Raw genomic sequence first — 25,344 nt, 5'->3', positions numbered from 1 at the left:
CTCTCCTTCCCTTCCCCTCTAAAATGGATAAATAAAATCTTTAAAATAAAAAAACAAACACACCAATGATGGTTTTCCAGCTGGCTTTTCCAGCCATGAACTTGCATCTTGTGTCCTCTTCCCAGCAGGCCACGGAGAGTGCAAAAGGCAGGCTTCACTCACAGGTCTGCCCTGGGGGTGGGGGTAGGGCAGGAACACTGCTGCCTGGGACTCAGCAGGGAAACTGCGTGCTCTGCACAGAGCTCACCTGGCTGTGGCCTGCAGTCGTTTTCACTCAGGAGTCATTCCAGGGCTACTGAAAGTGGAGGAGGGCAGATAATATGAACTCCCAATTGTGTATTCATTAGTGTATTTTTTCTTATTTTTATTCCCAGTTATACAAGAAAATGGGGATAAGTCCCTTTTACACACAGTAAAACCAAGGAACTCAAAAGTTCAGAGATTGCTCTAGCTCCTGAGGCAGTAAGTAACAGTCTCCAGCTCCCTGGTGATGCCTTTCATGGTTACTCAGTGTTCTTACAGCATAATTTGAAGCCTAAGCTCCACCTATAATCTTCAGTTTCCTCCTAAGCATTCAATGTTTAGCGCCCAACCCTTCCCTGGAAGTCACAGTGAAAAGATTGCCTGGACCCTGGTGGTCCAACCCTTGGGTCCCAGCCTTCTCCTGATGCTGACAGATCTTTTCCAAGGCCTCAGAGTCTCTAAGATCAAAAGCACCTGCAAATTCTGAAACCTCCTAATTGACTCTGGTTTTCCACATTCATCTCAACTTCGGTTATACATAAACACAACTGTGGAGGGCCCTAGAATCAGCCAGCTGCTGGGTGGACGCAGCCCAGCAGACGCATGGAAGGGACAGACCCGTCTCCACACCTGTAAATCTGAACCTGAAATGGGAAATGCTGGCACACGTGACGTGAGGGCAGCCTCCTGGGTATTTTACTGTCTAAAGATAGAATTAATGGCCGTGCCGTATCTTTGTCAAACCCAGGTAATGAAACTTTATGAGTTCTTCCCTGTGAAATATTTTGTTTGTGTCCCATGGGTCCAATCTAATGTTTTTCTTTCTTTTTCTTTACTTTCCTACCCCCACCCTTTCCCTGCCCTCTTTGTCTCTTGAGACTTATTCCCTTTGGAAATGCATTAGTTACCTAGGAAACCTTAATGTCATTTTTTATGAGTGGAGTTTGGTGCAGCATAAAGTTAATTTATAGGGTGGTTAGGAATTCATGTCATGACTGGTGAAATAGGAGACTTTATTATGATTTCTATATCCACCTGTGTGGTAGGAATACATACCTTCCCTCTGTCATTATGAGTAATTTCTTGAAACATAATTATGAATATGTATGCCGTTTCACAAAATGAGTTGATCCACCGTTGTTCAATGTAATTCGTTACATTGTAAAATGTAAGCCCTGGAACATAATTAGCAATAAAAACAAACCAATAATATACCAGGCAATCTGTTAAGAGTTGAAGGACATGGTGGAATTTTCTTTTAAATGATGAGGTAGTTCTGCCTTAGAGACAAAGAATGCATAGGATGAGATTTTGAAATCCTTCAACTACCGTATTTTTCAGACCATAAGATGCACCTAGGTTTTAGAAGAGGGAAATAGGAAAAAAATTGAAGCAAAAAATGTGGTAAAATATTTAATGACATAAATAACATAATATTTCACCAACATAAATGTAAACAGAACTGAACAGCAGCATTAACAACCATTATTCCTCCCAAATTTGGGGGTAGGGGGAGTGCATCTTGTAGTCCAAAAAATATGGTATGTCTTTTGTGCTCTTTGAGATCCACATTAGGAAGCTAGATAAAGTGTAGCTTTTAAAGTCTAAGTGCGTATGTCCACTACTTCATTCTACTAATGTCTTCCTTTTCTTCCTTTGTCCAAAGGAGAGCATACATGCCCATGCAGTTACATTAATGAAATGTTTAACATTTTAAAAATAACAAATAGGACAAGCGCTGAGACTCCCTCACCACTGGGGTGGCAGTGTCTTCAGATTAAGGACCCTTAGGTTGGGAGTTAAAGTTCCCATAGTGCCAGACACTGTGCTGAGTGTTTTAAATCAATGAGTTTATTCAGGCCTCATAATCCTCCTGTGAGGCTGGCATTGTTTCTGCCGTTTACAGATGGCTTCTGAGAAGTTCAGCAACCTGTCCAAAGATACATACCTACGAGGTGAAGAAGGCAGTGGGGAGCCCAGGTTTGCATGACTTCAAAATCCACTCTTTCAATGAGTTCTGATCCCCCATCTGTTTCTGCATGTTTTCTGTTTTCCTGGGGAAAGTCATCAAGAAGTTGGGACCTCAGTTTTCTCAACTATGAATTGTAGAGTGGGAACACAGAGGCTGATAGAATGTGATCTCCAGCATCCCCGGCTGTTTAGAGATCAATACTTGGTAACAGCAGAGCTGTGCTTTCTTGAGATGATACAACTTTTAGTGAAGACTGGGCTTGCTGAATAAATACAGACAAGTCACACTCAGTGTCTGTGGACAACTGCACCCACTTTGGAGAAAAAAAAAGAGACTAATCCCTCACACATGACCCTGGAGGGTGTTTGGGTTGGGCGTAGTTGCTAATTGGCGTGATAACTGGTGTGACTGTGGGTTAGTTATGCTGCACCTAATTGTGTGCAGTAATGGGTGGGCAGCCAGGAATCTTTTGAATGCCAGGAGCCAAGGTAGCAGGAAGCCTTTCCTGACCCTTAAGTTTCCAGTCCCTAAGCACACACCTTTGCACTCACTTTAATTCTTTCAGAATCATAGACTTTCGGGCTCCATCCACTCAAGCAGCTGTCTGGGTGACTGGGGGTGGGGGGGATGAGGTAGGGCAAAAGGAAGTGGCTGCAGCCCCTCTGCCCAACTTCTCCACAGTTCCCTCCAGCAGCAGAGGAGGCAACTTGCACGTGTTTTAGGCTCAGCTAAGGTGTGGGGTACAGCTGAGCAACCTCAAAGACAGGAAAGAGAAAAACAATAGGAGAGGACAAACATTCTAGGCTACCTGTATAATCATGAGGGGAAATAACCAGGCTTGTCTTTGCCACATAACAGTCACAAAGGATCCTTGGAGGCTATTTGGACCAATTTTCTTATTTCCTGGGGCAGCATGTCACAATGAATTACGAACCGTATGTGGGTACTGCACCCCCAATACGCAGTCCACTTAACTGAAACATCAAGTAGATAAATGCTGTTTTTCAGAAGGTAAAAGCACAATTCCTTCCATTTCCATTTTGTTTCTGTTCAATGTTTCAACCACAGAGTGGTGCTATTGCAAAAGATAAGGGTGGGCAGAACTCTAGAATTTTGCTTTAGGAGAGAATTTGAAAAGGGGCTTTCAAACACTGGATCTGGTTTCTGCTCTCACGAACCACTTTCAGGCCTTACATTCAGATGCAGCAGGGAGAAAACAAAGGTTCAGAAACCTATGAATACAGTCAACAGATGAAGGGCCAAGGCCATGAGTCCACCTGCAGGGCGGTGATTACCTAGCTAATCAAAAAGGACCTCATTCTGGATGGACTGTCTGTGTGGGCTGAACTCACCAGCTTACTTCCCAATTCTGTTCTTTGCTTTAACTATTGATATCACAAAGTTCTTTCTCTATTTAGAAAATCAGATTGGCTTACAAGTCACAATGTTCCGCAGTTCCAAAAGGACTCCCTATTACAATAATCTTTTATCCTTTCTTAAAAGAAAAAGAAACACCTTTCTACTCTTTTTTGGGCCACCCTGTTCTTGTTACCTTGCCACCCTCCCAGAAGCTAAAAGGAAGACCTGGGTGGCCATCCCTAGTCGTCTTTAGAGGGGAGAAGACCATCTTTTGCTCTGAAGGAGAAAGAGGAACAGTAAAGGAAAAGGCATTGTCCCTATTCCGGAGAGACTGCCTGAAAAATGTCTTCCACAAAGGGGAGGGAGGGCTCGTGGCTGTGCCTTTAGAAAAAAGTGAGAAAAGTGGATCTTTCACGCTCTGCTTCTGCCTGGTTCTCTCACTCTTCCTCTCTCCTTTCCTCAACACCTCCCTAAGCAGGAGTCCCCTCCACCCAAAGGCACCGCACATATTTGGCAAGATTAAGGTGTCACCTCTCATATTACAAGACGCATTGATTGCACGCAAAGACAGACCCACCAGCTCAGGACCAAACCCTCTGCAGCTGGGAAACAATACGAACTCTCCCTGTGACTGCCTAGGTCCTCGCAAAGTAAGGCAGCCAGTCAGTGACCGGCATCTGCAGAACAAATCGCGGTCTTCTAACTCACTGCTTGCCTTCTCTTCTTTTTCTTCTGATTTTTCAAATTCAGGTTTGACCCCTCCCTTCCCCTCCTCCCTCCAGACTGCCATTGACCGAGAAGCTGTAGGCCGTTCAGCCCGCACGTGTTTTTAACCCATTCCTCACAGAAGTGGGAACCAGCCACCTCTTTCTTTCCCATCTCTGGGTTACTGGAGGACCTCGAACTCCAGAAAAAGAGACCCTAGAACTCGGCCTGCGGAACTGACACTGGGCCCCAAATCTCCCCTTTGAGAGCTGAGGGTGGGAGGTGGGGGGGCGGGGGGCGCAAGTGCGGGAAGTGGAGGGAGGGCAAGGAGGCGGGCCAGAGCAGGGGGAGAGAACCAAAACCTAACAGAGCACGCCCAATACAACCTTCATGTTGCTGTGTGCCCGGTGGAGGGAACAGCTCCGCAGCCTAATCTGGCCCGGACGAGGACCTGGACATTTTGGCTCGAGGGAAGCACTAAAGGAGGACCCTATTCTTCGCAGGGACCGCGGGAGGTGCCGCCCCTGGGCCTCCGTGGGCGCTTCTGGCCGTTTTCCGATGTGGCAGCCTCCCTCAGCCAGGATAATGATGAGGCAGGTACAACCTATCTAGTACGAGGCCCCAGACTCCTCATCCCTTCCCATCTCCCCGCAGCCTCTCTCGATGTGGGATTCGGTCTGATATGGTAGGCAAAGTGCCGAGTCTTCTCGGCGTGTGACCCAATTTTCAAACAAGTCAAAGAAATTTGGATCTTTTGAACCTGGACCCTAGCTGAAACAGAGAGTGGACTGTTTATTAGACACCTGGAACGGCAGGGCAGGGAGGAAACGGGGTTCGTACTCACTTCCTCCCCCAACGGTGCGCTGAGTCAAAAGGTCCTGGCAAGAGATGGAGTGAGGAGTGGCTGAGATGGCAAGGAAAGCGGAGGGGGTTCAGAGATGAGATCCGCCAGGCCGCGACGCGGGGAGCGGGGTAGAAGGAAGCAGGAGCGCAAAATTCCGCTCTGAGGCTCTGGATTTCTCACTGACCCCTAAGTGACCCCTGCCCCAATCCCTCGATGGTAAATGGGAGAAAGCAAGATGACTTAACCCGGTAAATTTAGAGAGAATGGTCAGAACACGTGGGGGTCTGACGGGCAGCTAAAATTATCTCGAAATAAGAGATTTTACCCCCCCCCCCATTCCGTTCTTCGAAAAATCCACCAGTGAAGAAGTGAGCGTCACAATTTTCCGAGGTCAAATAAGAAATCTGTGTCTTGTCTTTCTGCTTCCCGCATGGGCCCCTCGTGCAGACTGGTGGGTGCTGGGCGGTGCTCAGCTGCAGGGCGCGAACCTAGTTTGGAGAGAGGGGCTCAGAAGAAATTGGAGGCTGGGTGAAATGGGAGGCTCCTATCCACCCGACTCTCCGTTCACGTCGTGCGCGCGCACACACACGCACCCCCTGTCCCCCACACCACCCTCACCCCATCCCCCACTCCCAACCCTTTCTCCCCCAATACCTCTCTGATTTGATATCCTTTTACCACCCATACACGTACTGGTCCCCACGAGCAGGCGGCAAGTTCGCTGGGGAGCGATTGTCCTTGGGCGTGTTCGTGATGTGGGGTGAGGGAAGGAGTGGCGGGTGGGCTAGATAGGGGTGGGGAGAGATCTGGAGCTGGAAGGGCCTAAGGTTTGGAGGAGGAGCTTACACATTCGACCCAAGCTGCCCAGAGGAAAGCGGGAAGAAAGGGCCTTCTGCCTAATAAAGAAAAATCTTAAATAAAAAAGAAAAAAGGGAGAGCAAAAAGAAAATTTTTAAGAAAAAGAACAAACAAGACAGGCTGGAGAGATTAACATGTAAAATGTATTAAAAAGTTGAACATTTCGTTTTTTCCCTTGGATCACTAAAAGGAACATCATGGGGGAGACAGAAGCAGACAACTCATCTGGAAGTTTTTGGTGTTTTTCTTTAAGAGGGGCCAGAAGGAATAGCCCAGTCCTCCCACTGGCACCCAGACCAAGTCGGGAGGAGGGGCGGACGTTGGGCGCAGGCCCGCTAGGCGCGCGACCCGTCGGTCGCGGGGGCGGACGACGCGGCGCACAAGGGGTTAAGGCGCTGAGCGCGGAGCCATCTGGCTGGGTTGGCTGGTTATAACCGCGCAGATTATGTTCACGGGACTCAGAGTTGAAGGCTCCTCTCCCTACCGAACAGCTCCGCGCGCGGCCCCGCGAGAGAGCCCGGAGCAACTACTTTGCTCCCTTTTCTTTCTTCTTCTTTTTCCCCCTGCTGGGTAGTGGCGGCGGTGGGTTGGGGGAACTTTGAATGACCAAGTTTGCGTCCACCTTTCTCTTCATGTCGATGTCCCTGGAAACAGTCACACGGATGCCATGGTTACTTCTGCCACGGTAAGGGGAGGAGGGCACATTGGGTGGGCAGGTTCGTGACTTGGGGGTGTCGTGGGGTTTTTTAAAGTGGAGGAGCGCGGTGGCCCTAAGTCTGCACCCCACCCCACCCCCATCGCGCTGCACTCACTTTCCCGGGCTTGCGTATTCCCCGAAGTTTGTGCTGGGATCAGCCCCGGCCGAGGCGCTACCACAGCACCCCGTACACACACACACATGCACGCACACACACTTCTCCCCACCTCCACTCTTTCGGCCCTCGGCGGCCCAAGAAACCGCCCAATATCTGGGAAAGTGATCAGTTTAAGAGACCTGGATTGGAAACGAAGGGCGGAGGCGAGGGGAAATGGGGGCGACGGAAGGGCAGGGAAGGGATTCAGCAGAACTGCCACCCCTTCCCCAACGCACGCGTGTGCTCCTGCAGAGAAGTCTTCCTGCGCATCCTGTAACAAAAGGGGGTGACCGACAGGTCCAGGGCAGGGAAGAGGCGAGGGGCTGCCGCCACTCCCCGGCACGCCCCCCGCGCCCAGTTTCTAGCCGCTTGGAGTTCTCCGAACTGCTAGGCTGCCCCTGCCGGGGCGTGGGCTGGGGGAGGGCTCTCGGAGCTCCAGACCTGGAGGGTCGCTTCCAAGTCTGGGGAGTTGAGACTCCTCACCCGGCGCGACGTACCTGCTCTGGAGTCCCTCCAGCTCCAAAGAAAGCTTTTTTTTTTTTTCCTTCGGAAACGAGCCCGCACTTGGGGCACGTCTTGGCCAGCGGCCACCCCACCCTGGGTCTCTGCGCAGATGTTGGACTCCGAGCGCGGCCAGGGCATCTGGGACGCGGCTGAGTAGCGGCGGTCATGGGGGGACCGGGCCATCCCTGGGGAAATCCTCGAGGTTTCTCCGAACCAGCTTTAGGAATTTGAGGCGGAGATGTGGGAAGGCTGGGACACCCGGCGACCGGTGGAGCTAAGTCGGTGTTGAAAGGACCCACAACAGTCCAACTCGCTTCATTGCCCCAGAGCTCTGTTCATATCGTTATGAAATTTGGGACGATTGGGAGTTGAAAGTTTGGAGGAAGAGGGGCTGGATGGGGGGAGGGGACTCTGCTTGTTGCTTTACGGGGCCAGTGGGTGCGCTGCTTCTTTGGGGGAGTTGAGCTGCGTTCCTCAGCCGCGCTTCACGTGCACGGAACGGAGAACCCTTTGCGGATTAGTGCGGATCCCTCTCATTGGATCTGTGGCTCGGGTTCCAGGTGGAGGAAACACTGAACCTGAACCTGAACGCCTCTTCTCGACCTCTGGGTTTGGGCAGCAAGTTCAGGGCCTGAGTGGAGGCAGCTGCCTAGACCCAACCGGAGGGCTGGACTCGGAGATGGAGAGCTCGGAGACTGCGCGCCGGTGGACTTGTTTATGTGTGCGAAGAGCTGGGGGCGGGAGCTCGGTGGAGGCGGGGGCTAAAAGGGGGTGGGTGTCACTCCTGCGGTCTAATGTTTGCAACTCATACGATTACAGAACGTGCTGGACGACCTGCTTCTTAATAAAGAGATACCCTTTCCCTCTCTGCAGAACAGAGAGCAGGGAAAACATCTAAGCTTCGTGCCCTGAATGTCAGGATGGGAGACGGTAACACAGAGGGAACTGTCACAGCACTCAGAAATCCTCCAGCACGCACAGCCTGTCCCGCTTCGGCCCGCAATCCCTTCCCTGACATGTTGCACAGAGTCGAGCAGTAGAATTCAGGGGATAAAAATCTAGCAGCCTCTGTTTGGGGCTCAAACACTGAGACCTTGGTTTGGGAGTGAGGTGAGATGAAAAGAAACCGGGTTCTGTGAACAGTGTTGGAGGAAAATAGAAAGACTGGGGGCGGGTGGGTTGCATTAGGGAGTGTGTTGGTGAGGACTGCACTGGAGCTGGATTTGGAAGATTTGGTTCTGTATAATAGCTTTCCTGCGGTGGTTAGATCGGGATCCTTGGTCGCTCTGTTTGGTCAGGGAAGGAGGTTTTTGGACATTTGCCTAAGGTTGTGTTTGGGAGGTGGCCATAGTGCAGGAGTCCACCCTGTCCTGTGCTCCGTGGAGGTGTTTCTGAGGACTCTCTGAGAGGAGCATATGTGTGACTAGCAGGAGATGAGAGCATGTGGGAACATAGGTGTAGCTAATGAGAAATCTGTGCCTGCGAAGGGTGTCGGAGAAGGAGGAGAGAGGTACAGTGTGTTGAAGACAGATGGCGTGTGCATGCCTGCACAGACACAGGGAGTGGGTGTGGCGTGGGAGGGCGACTAGGCTGTGTGTGGGAGTGAAAGGTGGATGTGTGGGGAAGGTTGGGCGCCTGAGGATTACCAAAGGGACATGTGTGGAGGTGGGGAAAGATGATCTGAGAAGAGCAGAGTGTGAACTTTACAAGTGTGTGTTGTGAAGTTTGGCTGGGATGGCAGTGAGGTGTGTGGGAGGCAGGAAACGTGCGCTCCTCAGACTCTCATTATTGGAGAGACTTGTCAGGGAAGGATGCTGGGTTGGTTTTTGCCTCCTCCCCCTCCCCATTACCCCCCCAAGAGGAGGGAATTGGAGAAGGCTTAGAATGAGGGATGATGCGCATTTAAGAGGAAGAGTCCTCTGTGTGTTGGCACTGAGTGGGGGTCAGGGAGGATGCATGCATAGGATTGGAGCCAGTGGAGGAATGCATTTTGCATGGCTCGTAGCAGAGATGCAAGTAGTGTTATGTTGCATAGTAGGTTTCTTACTTAACAGAGGGATGCGCTGTCACCAATTGATATTGGCTATCAATGAAAACTTATGGAGCGACTGCTGGATGCTCAGCTCACTGCTGGGTACTGGGCCATGGCACAGTGCCCTGGAAACATTCCTTCTTGGAGCTCAGCTGACTGCTGCAGTTTTGCCAGGAGGAATGAAGCGAGCTCGGTGCTAGTTGAAGTTTCTTCAAGAACTGTGATTCAGTTTTTAGAGATGTTTATGGATCTTGGGGGCCAAAGGGGTGCTGACCTGAAATATAGCTGTGGTTCTGTAAAAAGAGGACATAAAGATAAGGGTGATGTACAGTTTTGTGTGATGGGGATGGAGCTGAAGCATATGACTGGTTTTTTAGGGGGTGTGAGCTGGGAACTGGGGTGAGGGGTGCCTCTGTCCAGGTCAGAATGAAGGCCCCCATACATCTGAGGGGTGAGTTTTTGAGTGGGAAGTGCCTACTTACTGGCAGGAATCAAACTTGGCCTGTGGAGCCGCAGCGGGGCGAAGCACTGATCAGAGAAGATGTGGGTTGGGAGTGTTCGCTAATCTTGATGTTTTCTGAGCCATGAGGGGAAGCTAACCTGGTGTGTGTATGACTGTGTTCACGTGCCCATGCACACTCTGAGGTCAGAGTTAAGTAACTGGGAGAAAGTTAGCCATGAGGATAGAAACAAAGTATATTCCAGCTCTGTGTGTGTTGTGGGGGGGTAGGTTTATGTTTTTGTAGGTGTGTCTGAGGAAGGATGCTCAGGTGTGCATCTTAAGTAAAAAAAAAAGGTACAGATAAAAGAAGAGCTGTAGGCTTTAGAGCCTCTGGGAAGTGAGGGGAACGTGAAGTGGGTTGGGCTCAGACCTCGAGAGAGCCGGTGAGGTGGCTGCAGAGAACAGGTAGGGAGGTGTGCTTGGACCGCACGCACCTGCTGGTCTGGACCAGGTGATAGGAACCTCGAGTGCTAATAGTGTGAGAGCACATGTCTGGGGGGACTTTATTTGACTCATGACCTTTCTGAATTTATAAAATGATAGCTGTGCCATTTTGAGGCTTGATTTTGTTTTTCTGGGAATGCATCTGTATGGGGAGCACTAAAATAGGGTTTGACCTTTGGTCAGATCTGGTGGCAGATATTTCTGAGGGTGGCGTGGTGGGGGTGGAAGGCTCCGCATTAGGAATGTCTTGGTTTTCGTCCCACTCTGCCACTACGGAGCAGTGTGACTTCAGGGAGGTTTTCTCATTTCTCTGATTCTCTGTTTTGTCTCTCCTTTTGCAAAAGGGCAGCATCTGCAGTGCCTCGGGGAGGAAGGTTCATTTTGTTTTCCTCCCAAAGTTTGGTGTGTTCAGGAGTTTAAAGCTTTACTCAGAGATGAAGTCAAATCGAATGTGAGCACCGGCCTGTGTACAAACCACTGTACAACTAGGATCTGTGCCTCTTCCCGCTGTGCCTGTTTGTAAAATGGTCTTAATGCCCTCTGCGTGTCTACTGCTCACCCGCTGGGTGAGTGGGACTTTCTTTAACTGCCTCAGCTTACTCGTCCATTAAATGGAGGCAGCCAAACCTAGATTATAGTTGATGGGAAGCGGTATTAATAAAAGGTTGTCGAACTCTTTGGAAGGTGGCCCAAAATCCATGTCATTAATTGTCAGAAACAGACATTGTCCTGTACTTTAACACGAACTGCACAGACCATGATGCCACGATGAATGTGACTTTGAGAAGGGAGAAAATAGTAATTGTCCTTGGTGCATGGGAATAAAAGCGGAGCCATCCTGGATTATTGTGAAGGAGTCTAAACTGTGGGTCCTTGGCAGCTAAGAGCCTTCAGAGATGTGAAATGTGTTGCACCCAGTGCAGCAAGTTGGTACAGCCACTGTCCCCAGAGACAGAAATGAAAGCAGAGGGACACGGAAACCCACTAAAGCCTCCAAGTCCTCCCAGAAGTCAGCACGTGCTGTCGGCTCCTGGCACAGAGTCAGGCTCCCATCCTTGAGTTCAGTGGCCATAAATAGTCAGGAGCTAAGCTATTTCCATGAGGCACTAAACCAATTCTGTTGCTTTTCTTGGCGAGATTGGGCCAATTAAGTTGATTGGAAGAGGTCACTGCTGATGGGTCTCACATTCCCCAGGCAGGACAAGCCAGCAGAGTTTAATTTCACAACGTTTCCCATCTCTGCCATTCCACTCCCAGATGTATCAGATGTTCAGGCCTCTCCGCTTCCCCTCCACTCAGGACGACTAATGGAGCAGCGGCTCCTGCCCCAGGCTTCTCCAGACCTTTTCTGAGCAGTGTTTCCTACCCCAACTGGAAGGAATGTGAATCCACGTGGTGGCTGAAGTGGGAGAGGGGAGTCAGGCCAGCACTAAAGATCTTTAAAACCCACCAACCAGCTTCAAGGCCTCACCAGCTGCTGTTTTACTCTTTAATGAGGCAGGCAGTTTCTGGCAGTGGGTTGAACTAATGACCGTAGCTAGGGTTTTTAGATTTAGTTTTATTTAAAATCAGGTTTGTTGGAGAAAGACCAAATCTTCTCCTGGAGACAAGCCTAAGCCCCGTGTGGTGCTGCTGATAAGGTCTGTGGATGTACTGTGTGCACGGACAGGCGTGTGCAGAGTGAGAGGAGAGCATGGAACGTATGTGTGCTGTGGGACACGTGAGCATCGGAGTGGCCCTGGGAGCAGGAGGCATCTGTAGAGTGTATGTTATGGGTGTCAGCTGTATGGGTCCCTGGCTCAGATAGAACTGTCATCATTTTGGTTCTCGCAGAAGGGCCAGCTTGTGGAAAAAGTCAGAAGCAACTTGTTTCAGCTGATGTGTATAGGGAGATAGAAGATATATGAACTTTTAAGAAATATGAAGCCAGCGTAGATAGTACCTCATTCTTGCCTGGACAGATTTCTGTAAAAATCAAGGCTGGACAAAGGAAACTTTTCAGAGGACCCCTTTTAAAAGCTGTGAAAGCACATGTAGATGGCCCAAGATCTTTAAAGTATTTGTTGTTGTTGTCAATAGTTTTCCATAATTCAGCCTTTTATTCTACCCCCAAATACCAAGAGGCATGCACCCCAGTGTGGTCAGAATGCATCAACTCTCTCCTGTCCTCATCAGCACCATGGTCCTTTTCAAGTGATCTGAACTGTGAACCACCGGAGGCCTTCTGTGTCTTGGGGCATCGTTGCCAGACAAACCTCTGACTATAACTGGCTTAGCTGGAGAAGAACAGATTTTGAAGTGTAATTGGGTGGGGTCTGTTGTGGTTGCTCATTTTTTTAACAGCATCTCCAGAGAAGACATTTGTTGGGCCCCAAATCTTTTATGGACTTGCTCAGACAGGGAGTTTTGAAAGGAAAGGATGAAGGTTCTTGCTCATTCAGGGCCAGAGCTGTAGGTAGCTTACTGATTTCAAGAGATGCCAGGTGAGGGTGATCTTAAGCCACGTGGGGCAGCAGAAAGCCTACTGAGTTGGAGGTGGGGGATCAGGTTTGGAGTTGAGCTTTGTCACAAATAGCTGTTGTTTGATCTTGGATGTTACCTCTTGCCTTTGATTACCCATCTGTAAATGAAGGGCTTGCGTTAGATGATCTCCAAGTCCCATTCCAACTCTACCACCCTGGGATTCTATAGCAGCCCTTTCCTCCTGCTCAGTCAGTGCCAGTATGTCTTGCTTGAAGTGCATCTTGGCACACCCTAAGTGAGCTCCTGTTTTTATCTTTGGGGAATGGCTGAGTCAAAGACAGAAAGTCATGCGAAGAGGTTGCCGTAATGTTTCATTTTGGCCAAGAATGCTCATGAAGTTGGCTTAGCCTGCACAGTGTATACAGAGCTGAAAGAGGTTGGGCTTGGCTTTCTGGTAGGCCTGATGCTAATTAATCATCTAGCTTCCAGGTAAATACCTCTTAGCGTCAGTGTTTCTAAGATAAGGACCCTCCTTTAAGATGATTGATGATGATAATAATAATTAATACTGGAGTACTTACGGAGTGCCAGGCATGATTACAAATAGTGTGTGGCATTCATTATCTCACTACCCAAAATAATCTCATTTACGGATCGGGAAACTAAGATGTTGTGAGGTATGCTTATGGTTACACAACTAGATGTTGGTGTCTGGCTTTCTATCCTGAAGCCTGTGGCCATCATCCCAAACCTGTCACCTGCCAGTTAGATTCTGTTTTCTGCACTCTGTGGTGTCATCCAGATGGGAGATTGTTTGATAGCCCTCTGCAAAGTCTATCACCCCACAGGGAAACCTACTTTACTGGAGAGTTCATTTTCACTTCCAAGACAAATGTTGAGGTTTTCTAGCCACCTGCTGGCAAGCATGTGTCAGATCTGTCTTAGCGCCCGTTGGCCTCCCCCTTTACTTCCCATTCTGTTGACAAGAGAATCTGCCCTTCCAGAATGGGGGTATTGATTGAAGCTACAGTTGCCTCTTTGCGAACTCTATAAGCATGGAGCTGGACATCTGGTTTTGATCCACACGCCCACAAGAGGTGGTAGGTCCCACCCAGATTCTTGAGTCCTGTGATGAGGATTACACAGAATCAAAGTAAAAGAAAATCTGAATGGAGGCCATGAGGGCTTTTCAGAAATTGGAAAATGGCTTTCCTTGATAGGCCAGGGAATTCCCTCCGTTTCCACTGGGACCGATGTGAATGTACGTATATATTTCTTTGGCTGAGAGGTTAGGGTCAGAGGTTGCTGCTAAGGACTGGGGTCCCTAGGCTCTGCTGGGTTAGAACAGAGCAGTTGCCTGCTGCATGCCCTCCTCTGGGCAGTACTGGAGGCAGAGCAGCCAGAAGGGTGCTTGGGGTGCGTGTGACATCTCCGCGGGTACAACCGAAGGCTGTTCTTTCTCCCCCCACTCATTCTCATCTTCAAGGGAATTAATGAGAATGACTTTGTTTTGTTGCTTCATGGTATTGCAATGTGCAGATAAATGTGAAACACTAACCTAATGCTGGTGAGGTTGTAGGTTCTCTAAAAATACCTGTCAACTTGGTTTAAAATAACTTTTTATGTGTCAGGTGATACATTTCTTCTTTATATGATGACATAGCTCTCCTATTACAATTTTTTAATGATAGCCAGGTCCTTGAAATTTACTGTGTCCTTCCCTCTGTGTCTGCATCTAAGGCCCTGGCATTTAAAAATATCCTCCCCCTCTGGTTCCAAATGATCCTCTAGAGAATATGTTTCAAATTCTCAGTCTGGGATTATTTCCATCCCATGTCTAGAAGACTTACTCCTGGTGGTTCATAGGTCATGGCCCCGCTACCACGGGGTTCAAGAGGGAAGTGCAGCTCTGGATATCACTCAATTCCCAGTAAGTGTGTCCTATGATAGGGATGGAGCCCAGCTGTCCTGACACCCAGCTTTCCACAGCTTACTCTTTGCAAAGGACTCAGACTAGCTGTGCGACCTGGAGCAAATCACTCTCCCTCCATGGGCTTCTGTTTCCTCTTCTGGAAAAGGAGGGGCTTGGATTCAGTCGAAGGTCAAAAGGACTCTGCCAGTTGTGACAACTCACATATTCCGTGATCCTGATGGTCCCCGAGGCTCACCGTGGCCCAGGCCGGGGATTTCCAGGTATCCCGGTTGGCCTGGAGGACTTCCATGCAGAAACGTGGTGGGGAGGAGGAGGAGGAAATTAAGTTATGTGGTGCCAGATAAGTTATTGAACATATGGATGAGTGCATGTTTAGAACGCGCTGAAGGAGCAAGCTTGCCAGATTTGTGGCAGCTCTTGAATTGGAAGTAGGGAGCATAGGGAGAGTTTTACGTGTGATAACGTTATCTGTGGGTAGCGGAATTCAATAAGCTAAGTCAGAAAGATCCTGAACTATGAGCAAGGAGACCAGATGCCCCCCTAACTCTTTCAGAGACTGACTGTGCTTTGGGGGAGTCCCTGAACCACACCAGGTTTCACTTTCTTCGTGTGTTAACTGAGCAAGTTACAGGCTACTGGCTCTGGTGATACCTAAAGTTTTTCCTGCCTCATCATTTCCTGCCTCAGCGGAATTGGGAATTAGTAGAAAAACCTGGATGGAGGATTCCATAGGGGATATGGCTTCGATGTAGACAGAAATGTCCTTTGATTGCAAAACTATACTAGTGGCAGGAATATACATCTACTCTTGAATTGGAGACAGCCTTGGAGGGTACATTCTGTGTGTGTGATGTGTTTCAAACACTCTCCCCTCCGTGTCCACCAAGGATATGGAAATCATCCTTCACATCTTTGTTTCACAGGTACCTCCTCTGGGCAGCCTCCCGGCCTTCCCCCGAGAGCCTGGGGCTCCTTCGGCAGCCACCCCATATTATACCACTTAGCAGCTTGAAGTACGGTTTTTGAGGGGTGTTTTTGCATTTATATCTTCTCACTAGAATATGATCTGGTCTTTTCATCTTTTGTGTCCCCCAGTATCTCAGAGAATGTCTGCCACGGAAATGAGTTGGAGGAGTGAATGCATGATGGGTTGAACCTCGTGTGCAGAGGGTCAGAGAGGTGATGCACTTGCCAGGGGTCCAGAGCCCTGTTCTGTGTGTCTCCATTGGCCTGTCCCAGGCCTGAGGTCATGAAGCCTACTCACTAGGAAAGGCTGTTCTTTCTCTAGTTGGAGACCCCTCCCCACCGTGGCTTAGTCTGCCTGGCTCTTCTGCAAATTTGGACTCTTAGTCAAAGGGAAATTGAGAGTCATTGCACATGAATTAGGGAAACTGATGTCTAGACACTTGGAAAACACATGTTGGAAGATTATGCAGTAAGCATCCTGTTGGTAGCTAGGTCTCAGGCCTGTGTTGATGTTGGAGAAGCTGTGAGGTGGATGCTGCAGCTCTGATTCTGAGGGTCTAGAATTCGGTGAGGGAGACACATGGGTTACATCAGTGTGCTCCAGGGAGGGGCAGTGTGAGCCTGGGAGGTCAAGTGCAGTGGTCCCACTGGAGGGTTGCGTTTCAGTGTGAGTGTGACAGAGAGTCCTCTTGGTCAGGAGCAGGCAACGTGAACAGCCTTCACTTTGGCAGGATGGTGGTTTTCTCGTCCCCGAGTTCCCAGTGTCAGACCAAGTCTCTGAACATCTCAGAGCCCATTGTGACATGTGCTCCTTCCTTAGTTGTTTGTGGGGAGAGCTTGGGGAAGGTGCGTGTGGGGCAGGCATGAGGGCTTGGCCGTGCAGCTGTGTGTGCTCACAGGTGTGATTTTCGGAAGTACCCGCTCAGGGCTGTGGCCCACGAAGACAGGAAGGCAGGTCTGCCTGAGGTGCCTAAGCTCTCGGGGCTTCTCCCTGCCACCTCAGTGCGTGTTGTCTCTGTGGCCATTTCTGACACAGGAACAGACTGCCATCTACTGTCCACTTCTGTCCTCTGAGTCCCTCCTGCTTTGTGAGCTCCTCGGCATTTTTTTTCCACGTTCTGTTTTTAATTGGTCCAGATACCAGGAGAAATGGGATAGACATCAGGTCCTTATTTAGTGATTTTTTTTGGAATTTAGAAGGGAGCCTTTAAAAAACATAACGCATCTGTTAGATGTTTTACTTATTTACTTAACAAAAGTGTTATTTTTAAGGGAGCCGCCTGTCTTTCCTGATTCTCCGGAACCTCCATGCCAGGTCCCATGCGGAGCAGCAGGAGACAAAAGGCAGGCCACACCTTCGTGGGCCTTGCACTCTAACTGGGAGGTCAGGACAGACTTGCAAAGAAATAGGCCATAGGATGGGGCAGGATATGTTTGGTAAGTGGCACATGAGTGGCAGGGACCACAGAGGCCCTGGCAGTTTGGAGGAAGGAGAAGTCCTTGCAGGCTGGGGTGACTGGGAAAGACAAGGGTGGGCAGGTTAGAGCAACTCCGGGGTTTGGAGAGAGCCTTCTGGGGGCGCTGCGGGGTGCCACAGAACAGGCTCTGCATGGGGGGTTCTGAGGACCAGGAGGCCTGAGGTCCTCCCCACTGTGACCCGGGGCTGTGGGCTGCATTGTCTCAGCATCTTCCCACCCCTGGCCCTGCATTAGGTAGCACACTTGCATGCAGTGGGAGGTGGCTCTTGGCTTCCAGCTTGTCAAGGAGCAGTGCGGCCTGAGACCCACCTGGGTCCCATGCAGGGAGGGGCACTGAAGGTGTGGTCCTGTCCTAACAAGCCCCTACACATTCTTATACTTTCTCTCCCTCTCTTCCTGAGCAATTTTATCCAACAGCCGAGGAGTAAGAGGGAAATGTCAGAGGAGTGCAGTGATAAGAGACTTGAGAGAGAGAGAGAGAGAGAGAGAGGGAGAGAGACTTTCCTCAGAGGAATCTCAGGTGCCAGACAAATACAAGGAGGTAAACATCTTCAAGAGGGGTCCTGCCAGGCTGCTGCTTCTGTCCACATCTGCCTGGACCTTCCTTCCAAAAACATATCCGTATAGAACTTGAGTCGAAGATAGAAACCGCAGTACTGTTAGTCACAGCTCAAGTGTAAGATTCCCTCACACTAGAGTTTCTTTTACCATTCATTGCTTTTATGGAGTTTTTTAAGTCTCGGCGACTTTGATGGTTGTGGATTAAAATGGGAAAAACGCTTTCATAACACTTTCTCATATATTTTTTCTCTCCCTCTCTTAGCATTTAAATGATCACCAGGGAAATCTTCAGTGTGTTTATTTCTTGTTCTTGTCTGTGTGTGTATGTGTGTGTGCAAGAGAGAGAGAAAGAGAGAGAGAGAGAACAAGAGAGAAAGATATTTCAGATTGTGGTCTGTTAGCAAGTCTAGAAATCAAGTTGAATTTGGGTTGGGTTACTGGTAGAGAGACCTCAGCTTGTCACTATAATCCTTTGACATTTCCTTTTTACTTTTTGGCTCTTGTACGAATTGGCAATGTATCGTCCCAGTCCCCCCGTCAGTGTTTACATCTCCTTTAGGGGCTGCTGTATAAAGTTACCGTCTGTCTGCTGTGAGTCTCCACGGCTCTTTGAGGGACCACTGACAGAGGCATGGTCCGGGACAGAGCCATTAGAGAAGGTCTGATTCTTGACTAAAAGGAAAAGAAAATGTGAGGGGATTGGAGAAGGATTCCAGCAGGTTTTCAAGTTCTTTCCTGTGGCACAAGGATGTCTGTGACTTGTGTCTAAAGAGAAATAGTTGAAGGGGCTGGGGTAGAAACAGAAAGGGAAATTCTTCCAAGAGCAGCCAGAGTGGAGAGAGATCATCTGTTCTGAGCTGTGAATGTGGAGCCAACGAACCCCAGGAAATTCCTGGGAGGTGTTCTGATGGCCTGCGATGTGATTTGTAGTCATCAGTGAAAGTACAAGGAGGTGGGAGAAGAGAGTTTCAGGTAGGAGGCAGGTGGAAAGAGGCTCTGAGGTGAGAAAAACTTGGACTAACCAAACTAAACGAAGTCCAGGTAGGTGATGCATGGTGACATTCATGGGGTGTCCAGGGCGGTGGGGAGTAGGCAGGAGCCAACAGTGGGGATCGGGATTACTCTCTACCCCATGGGTGATGGGGAGCCACTGAAGATTTAAAGTTGACATGGGGCAGGGCACACTCAGGCTTTTGTTTGAAAAGCTCACTCTGGCTGCGATGTGGAAGATGGCTCTTGGTAAACACAGGTGTTCAATGAAAAATTGACTGTTGGTTGGATTGATGGGAGGATGAATGAGTGACTGAACAAATGAATGAAATGTAGAAGGGGACTATCAAGCCTTAATGTATTTCTGATTAGTCTGATCAGTGCTGACTCCTAGGGAGAGTAATCCAGCCTGTGAGGATGGGTGGGGTGCCAATAAATTGACTATTAGCTCTAGATGTAGAAAACGGGGACTGAAATGGGCAGTTTGCAGTGGGAGGCAGTCTCCCATCCTTTTAGCTTCTTCTAGCATCCCCATACCAATTGGATTTCATTTAGAATCAAAAATGAAAGGGGCTTTGGAGTTGCACCCCAGAAAGTCTGAGACTGACAGTGACTTGCTCCAGAGGAGGCTACTTGCATTTCAGACGTTTTCAAAGGCTCAGAGTGGAATGTGGACAGGCACTAAGGTTTCTGGGGCATCTGAGGGAAGAAAGCTGGATTCCTGGACATCAGATGCACCTGTAGATGATTCCTGTAGATTTGTGTGTGTGTGTGTCAGTGCGCACATGTGCACATATGTGTTTCAAAGCCTCCAAACAATTACCAGTTCTACAGAACTTCTTTTGCCAGTAGTGAATCTATATAGTTACCTGCATAGTCACATTGTTTAGCATATTTAAGGAGAATGTGTGTGCCAGTGACCAGACAGACACCTGACGTGCCATCCAACAACTCAGGATGTGGGAACATACACACTCCCCCTGGTAAAGCCAAAGGGAGCTGAAGAGAACCCCTAGTGTCATGGCAAAGGCCTTTGCTCGACAAAGATTCTCCCATGTTCTTACTGTTCTGATCTCACCTTGCACTTTGAGGTCTTTTAACTTTAGCCAATTAAAGTTGAGTATCTAGGGTTGGGACAGAGGCATCTGTATTTTTTTAAAGCTCATCATGTGATTCCAGTGTGCAGCTGAGATTGAGAACCACTAATTTACAGTATGACCTCTGCGCCCTATCCCTGCCCTCTGCAACTTTGTCCTGACAACCTGTCCCACCCTGAGTGTGCTTGTGAGAACTCCCCATTTTCATTAAGGGCGCTCAGCTCATTTGAGCTGAGCCCTCCTCCCTATGTGTCCAGCATTTGCTTCCAAAACTGGAGACCAGGAGGGTAGGTTACAGGTGCTCAGGAGATTCTGAAGTGCCCCCCACCCATCTACTGAAGGGAGTATTAAGGGTAAGTGGTAGGGAGCAGGGGAGAGAAGGAACATGGACCAGCATTCCCAAGGCATGAACGCAGGTACTTTTATGTTCTTTTATGCGTCTCATTAGTTCTCCAACAGCCCTCAGAGGCAGATGTTATGCCAGGCTGGAGGGCACAGTCCACAATGCATTCAGAATGCAAAATGGTTTGCAGTTTCTGAAGGATCCGTTTCCCTGGGAATATGCATAACAGTCAGCTCCTACCCTAGGCTTAGCCGTGGACCAGGGCTACTGCTGTCAGGCACAGGTGGCTCAGTGGGAAACGAGCACCTCTCTTCCCTCTCAGTTCAGTCCAGACTGGCCCAAGCGCCATCTTGGATGGTGCTTCCAACAGGTGCAGGCTGAGGACCTGCTTTAACCAAAGGGACTCCAGGTCGGAAAGTAGTTGTTCTCCTTCTATTTTCCTGTTGGAGGTCAGGGCTTGCAGGAGCACTGCAGAGTGGAAGGTCAGAGAAGGAAGCCAAAAATAAAGTTCCAAAAAAATTGGGAAGGTCTGTAAAAGCTACGTTTCCAACCACATATAACCTGAATAGTGAAGGGGACCATGAGGAATCATTGCAATCCCTGAGTTTCTCATTTACAAAAAGACATTCCTTCATATGCTGTCCGGCAGGCTGGGCTGTGCCTCACACCCACTGCTAAGTGTGTGCTCCTGGAAGCATTTTAGATTTGGGATTCTCTGGACTGCTGCATGGCCTAAGTGTGGTTCAGGAACTACAGTGTGGTAGAGTGAGCCATGCTGAGCAGATATGAGGAGGGTGGTCCCAGGGAGGCTGCTGGATGGTGGGGCAGCCGTGATCTGCACCAGTGGCAGTGAGATGGGGACAACCCGTCGTTTGCACAAGGAACTGCTTAAGGATTGCATGTCACTGACAGACACAAGCCCCGCAAAGAGCAGGGATAGCAGAAACCCACAGGGCTCTGGCTGCCCCTCCCCTCCCCCCCGCCCCCCCGTATATCATGTGGATGGGACCCAAGTCATTCTTGGCACTGTGCAGCTGCCAGCGTCCCACCCACCTCTCCCCGTTGCTCCTCCCTCCCCCTATCCCAAGTTCAGTCACCTTTAGCAGTGGCTTTTTTAAAAAATCAGGGACAGTAATATGTTATGGAGGGGGGAAAGAGATGAGCTGAAGCATTTATATCTGGACTGTAGACAGTTTATTTTGTTTTCTAAAGTCTAATCAAAAACATGTTCATAAGGGACCATGGACTGAGTAGAAAGTTGACTATAGTATTGAGGAACATTAACTGTAAGAGGAGTTAAGAATGGTTCTCCAATAACCTGCCCCCCGCCCCCCCCTTGTGCAGGGGAGTTTAAGGAGAAAGTGCTCCTCAGGCGGTTTCTGCCTTAGAGCTAATGGCGAAGGAATGTGAACCTCATTACAGTGAAGGAAACTGAGAACTAACAGTTAAGCAAGAGGACCCAGGCTCAATTTCCACTTCTGTCAATCACTAATAGGCACAACCTCTGGGAGCCTTCGTTCCTTCTTTTGTAAACTGCGGTAATAAACCTCAACTACTTAACATAATTCACGTGGATTTTTGGATGAGCTCATGCATAGGGACATGTTTTGCAAGCTGTAAGTTAACTTTACAAATACATGTGCTGGTTTAAGCTGGTACAAACAGTTTGGTTGAAATGCTAGTAGCCCGTTGTTCTGTTTGGGAGATGGTTGTCCTCCAGGTCAGCTGGGGACGTGTTCCTCATCAGACTCGGCCAGCACCTGGGTGCTTCTGCCACTCTGAGCATTTGGGAGGTAGCTGTCATGTGGCACCCATAAGAAATGGGAAGCAATGTTACAGCTGTGTCTTGAAAGACTCAATGTATTCTTTTACCTTTTTCTGATGATGTCATCCGAGGTATGTAAGCTCGGGGCACTCCTATTTGGGAGGGTCAGCTCAGGGGACCGAATGTTGAGAGTGGACAGGGCAGCCATAGTGTAGTAGGGGAAAGTTGAGTTTATGTCAGTCTGTGTCACCCACCCCTTCTTTGAGGCTGGTCACTGAGTTTGTCTCCAGCTGTTTGTTCTTGTAAATTCTTTCTGTGCAGTTACAGCCGGGCCTGCAAAACAGAACCTCCCAGCACCGTCATGGGGCTGGTTGCAGGCCTCATCAATGACCTTTTCTACCGCAGTGGGCCCACCTTTTGGTGTATTTTCTCACCATTATGAAAATCCCCTTGGAACATCCCTACTATCATTTTGCAGATGAAATACCTCATGTCTTTGAGATCATGAAGTGTTCAAAGTCCTTTTCTGATTGCTCTTTGATGGCTTCCTTGGCTCTGAGTTTTTCTGGTAGTGGACTTTGCCATTTCTTTGCACGTGCTGGCTTTCCTCAGACAGGTGTCAGTTATTCTCATTGCCCACTTACCTCCTGTGGCAGATTCTCCTAGGTTCCTGGCATGTGACATCTGTGCTTGGTTGCAATGTCTTAAGTTGCCTGTGGTTTCTTGAATTTGCCTGTGGTTTACCTTCTTTTAAGGGTTCCCTTACAATATTTTACCACTGGAAGTTCCCCTTCTTGTTTTCAAGCCTACGTAGATACAAATCTACCTTTAATATATTTTTGTTGTGATTTGATACTGGAAGAGGAGGATTGCAGTGGGCACTCATTCTGCCACCCTGCAATGGGACTCTCTTCCAGGTTCTTAAGAATGCCGTGCTCCTGTAAAGTGTTTAAGCAGATCACTGTAGTGGAGATAATGGTGATAAGAGCAAGGTCACTTAGCACCGTGCCTGCCACAGAGCAGGGACTTGTTTTGTTATCTGTATATTTTTGTGATTAAAAAGAGAGCATCAGCCTGGTTTGAAATTCCATCTCCACCTCTTCTTGCCAAGGAGACCTTGACATTGTCTTTAAGATTCAGTCAGTTTCCTTAAATGTAAAAGATGACATTACATTGTTAGAAGGACTCATAAGGCATAGTATGTAACTCTGAGTCTGGAACAAAGTCAAGTTTCAGTAAATGTTAGTCATTGCTATCATGACATTACTACGTCGAATATCATTAACCAGAAGTGGGAGGAAACAGCTACAGTGCCCTCTTAGGGAAATCGAGGGCAGGAATTGCAACCAGGCTTCGGGGGAGACTAAAGAGCCTGAAGGCCATTCTGTCTGCAGGATCACGTGGCTCTGCTCTCCGTGTGTCAGTGCCCCACTCTCCCTCTGTCATTCCAGGTCTACTAGCTGACTCTCCCAGGGCCCAGGGAATTCTGTAGACAGAGGTTCTGGCTGGCCCAGCTTTAGTCAGAGGTTCAAACCAGTTCATTAGTTGTAGACGAGGGAATTGGGGCAGGTCACGTAGAATGTAAATAACTTCAGAGGCCCAACCTTCCCACAAAGGTATGCTCTTCAGAATGAGGTCCTGTAGACCAAGCACTGACCCTCAAGTTGTCTGCTAAAATGATCCATACATCACATCGGAACTGAGATAGGCTATGGGACATGTGGGGATGCCCAGGTGAGCTTAGACGGGTGCAGTCTGAAGGGGTCAGTGTCCTCTGAGTTGCTCACAGTCCTGTGGTAAATCGTGGGGCAGAGAATCTCCTTAGGAGCTTCTGTGGCAGGGAGGGGAGAAGCAGTCAACAAAATGCAGACTGATGTGAGTGACAAATAAGCAGACCGCATGGAACACCCAGTGAAGGAAAGGGCAGGTTGATGTGTCTCTGCAAGACTAGTTTTTGCTGGGCTTCAGGCCAATGTTCAGAACTCTCCCTGGTCTTTATCTTTGGGCAGCCTTGCAGTCAGGGCCTTCACTGGAGTAGACAGCCGTGAAATGAATTCTGCATGTAGTTCAGGAAGGCGTGGTGGGGCTTCATAGGGCACGTCCTCTAGTCCCCCTCACACGTGCTGTGTGGCCCTGGGAGCCCAGACACTCCTTCCAGCGTCTTTTCCCCAATACGGATCTCGGGCTTTTCTCTCTGAAGCTCCCCCTGGGCTCCGCCTCCGCAGTTCAGAAAGTGCAGATCCTCAGTGTGCACGTGCAGTTCCCAGTTTGTGCGAGCTGTACCCTGTTAATTCCCTGCATTTTCCAAGCTGAACACAAGATTAAACAAGGAAGGCCTTAGACATATCCAAAATGGCAAAGATTCTGATCCTTAAATCCTGGGCAATTAGATAACCAGCTTGGAATCCAGGAGGAGGAGTTTTAGGGTGATAATTTTTTATGATGTTCAGGATTTGATGGCTTATTATTTGCCTATGGATCACAACAGGGGGATAGCACTGTGCTAGGTGCTTTATGTGCACATTTCCAATCCCCGGAACCACTTGGCAAGATGGACTGATTTTGCCCACTTTACAGATGCAGAAACTGAGACTCGAAGGGGATGAGCAGCTTGTCCAGCACAGCCCTGATCACAAGCCAGATCTTTTCCATGCTGCCTATTGGCATGGCATCTCCTCTGCTCAGGAGCAGAGTGTCTGTCTAGCTTCCATTCATCCTCCTTTAAGTGAAGCTGTTATATGTGCTTTTCTGTAAGAACCACACAGTATCATTTGTGACATTATTCTTATTGGAGCCTTTTAATCTAATTGTTAAGATTAATTTTTGAGTTAACCTCAGAAGGTCCCAAGCTATCATCTTGCCTTTCACTCTTTTCCCCCCCTACATTAGCTGGGATTTTGGTTGCTGAACAGTTTTGTTCTTCGGGAAAGAAGAAGTGAATACAGCCAATAGTGCCTAGCACTTGTGTATTTGAAAAAATCCAGTGTGGTCAAAGACTCCCTCCATCACACACAAGCACAACCACGCTCCTTGAACTTGTCTTGTCCCTCCACGACACACAGAATGGGAGAGTTCTGCCTCACATTTTGTGATTGGGTGTCCTGCCCCCATGGCGTTTCTCACAGCCATACTTCTCTTCCCGTTATTTCCAAACGTAGAACCTCTCTCCTGACGTTGATCGCCTTGCTGACTCTTACAGGTGCCCATGCAGGAAGCCTTTCCTAAAGCCTGAAACATCTCTGGTTTACCCTGATTACGTTATGTGTGCTCGTGTGTCTGTCTCCCCAGTGAGTCTGTACACGTACATTCTTCATGGGTAAGGGCCCTATTTTAATTAGCTTCATATCTGCCAGGACTTCATACAGTGTTCAGAAAATGTTGGTTACACTAAACCAAACTCCTGGCAAACCTACAGCAGTACAAGGGGCCTG

At 48.9% G+C, this 25,344-nt stretch overlaps 1 protein-coding gene across 1 annotated transcript in view; it reads left to right on the top strand.

Annotated features, from left to right (window-relative positions):
• Positions 1 to 6,421: 6,421 nt before the first annotated feature.
• NTF3 (neurotrophin 3) overlaps positions 6,422 to 25,344 on the top strand; it is a 69,050-nt gene continuing 50,127 nt past the window's right edge. The window contains exon 1 of the mRNA XM_037068329.1: positions 6,422 to 6,666. Coding sequence (XP_036924224.1) covers positions 6,649 to 6,666 — 18 coding nt within the window. The 5' untranslated portion in view covers positions 6,422 to 6,648. The remainder of the gene's footprint in view (positions 6,667 to 25,344) is intronic.

The sequence above is a fragment of the Sturnira hondurensis genome, unplaced genomic scaffold (genome assembly GCF_014824575.4).
Source record: "Sturnira hondurensis isolate 20B ecotype Veracruz unplaced genomic scaffold, ASM1482457v3 Scaffold0017436, whole genome shotgun sequence".
Classification (NCBI taxonomy): Eukaryota; Metazoa; Chordata; class Mammalia; order Chiroptera; family Phyllostomidae; genus Sturnira; species Sturnira hondurensis.
Note: the sequence above shows the minus strand (reverse complement) of the source record. Positions and strands in the feature narration are given on the sequence as shown.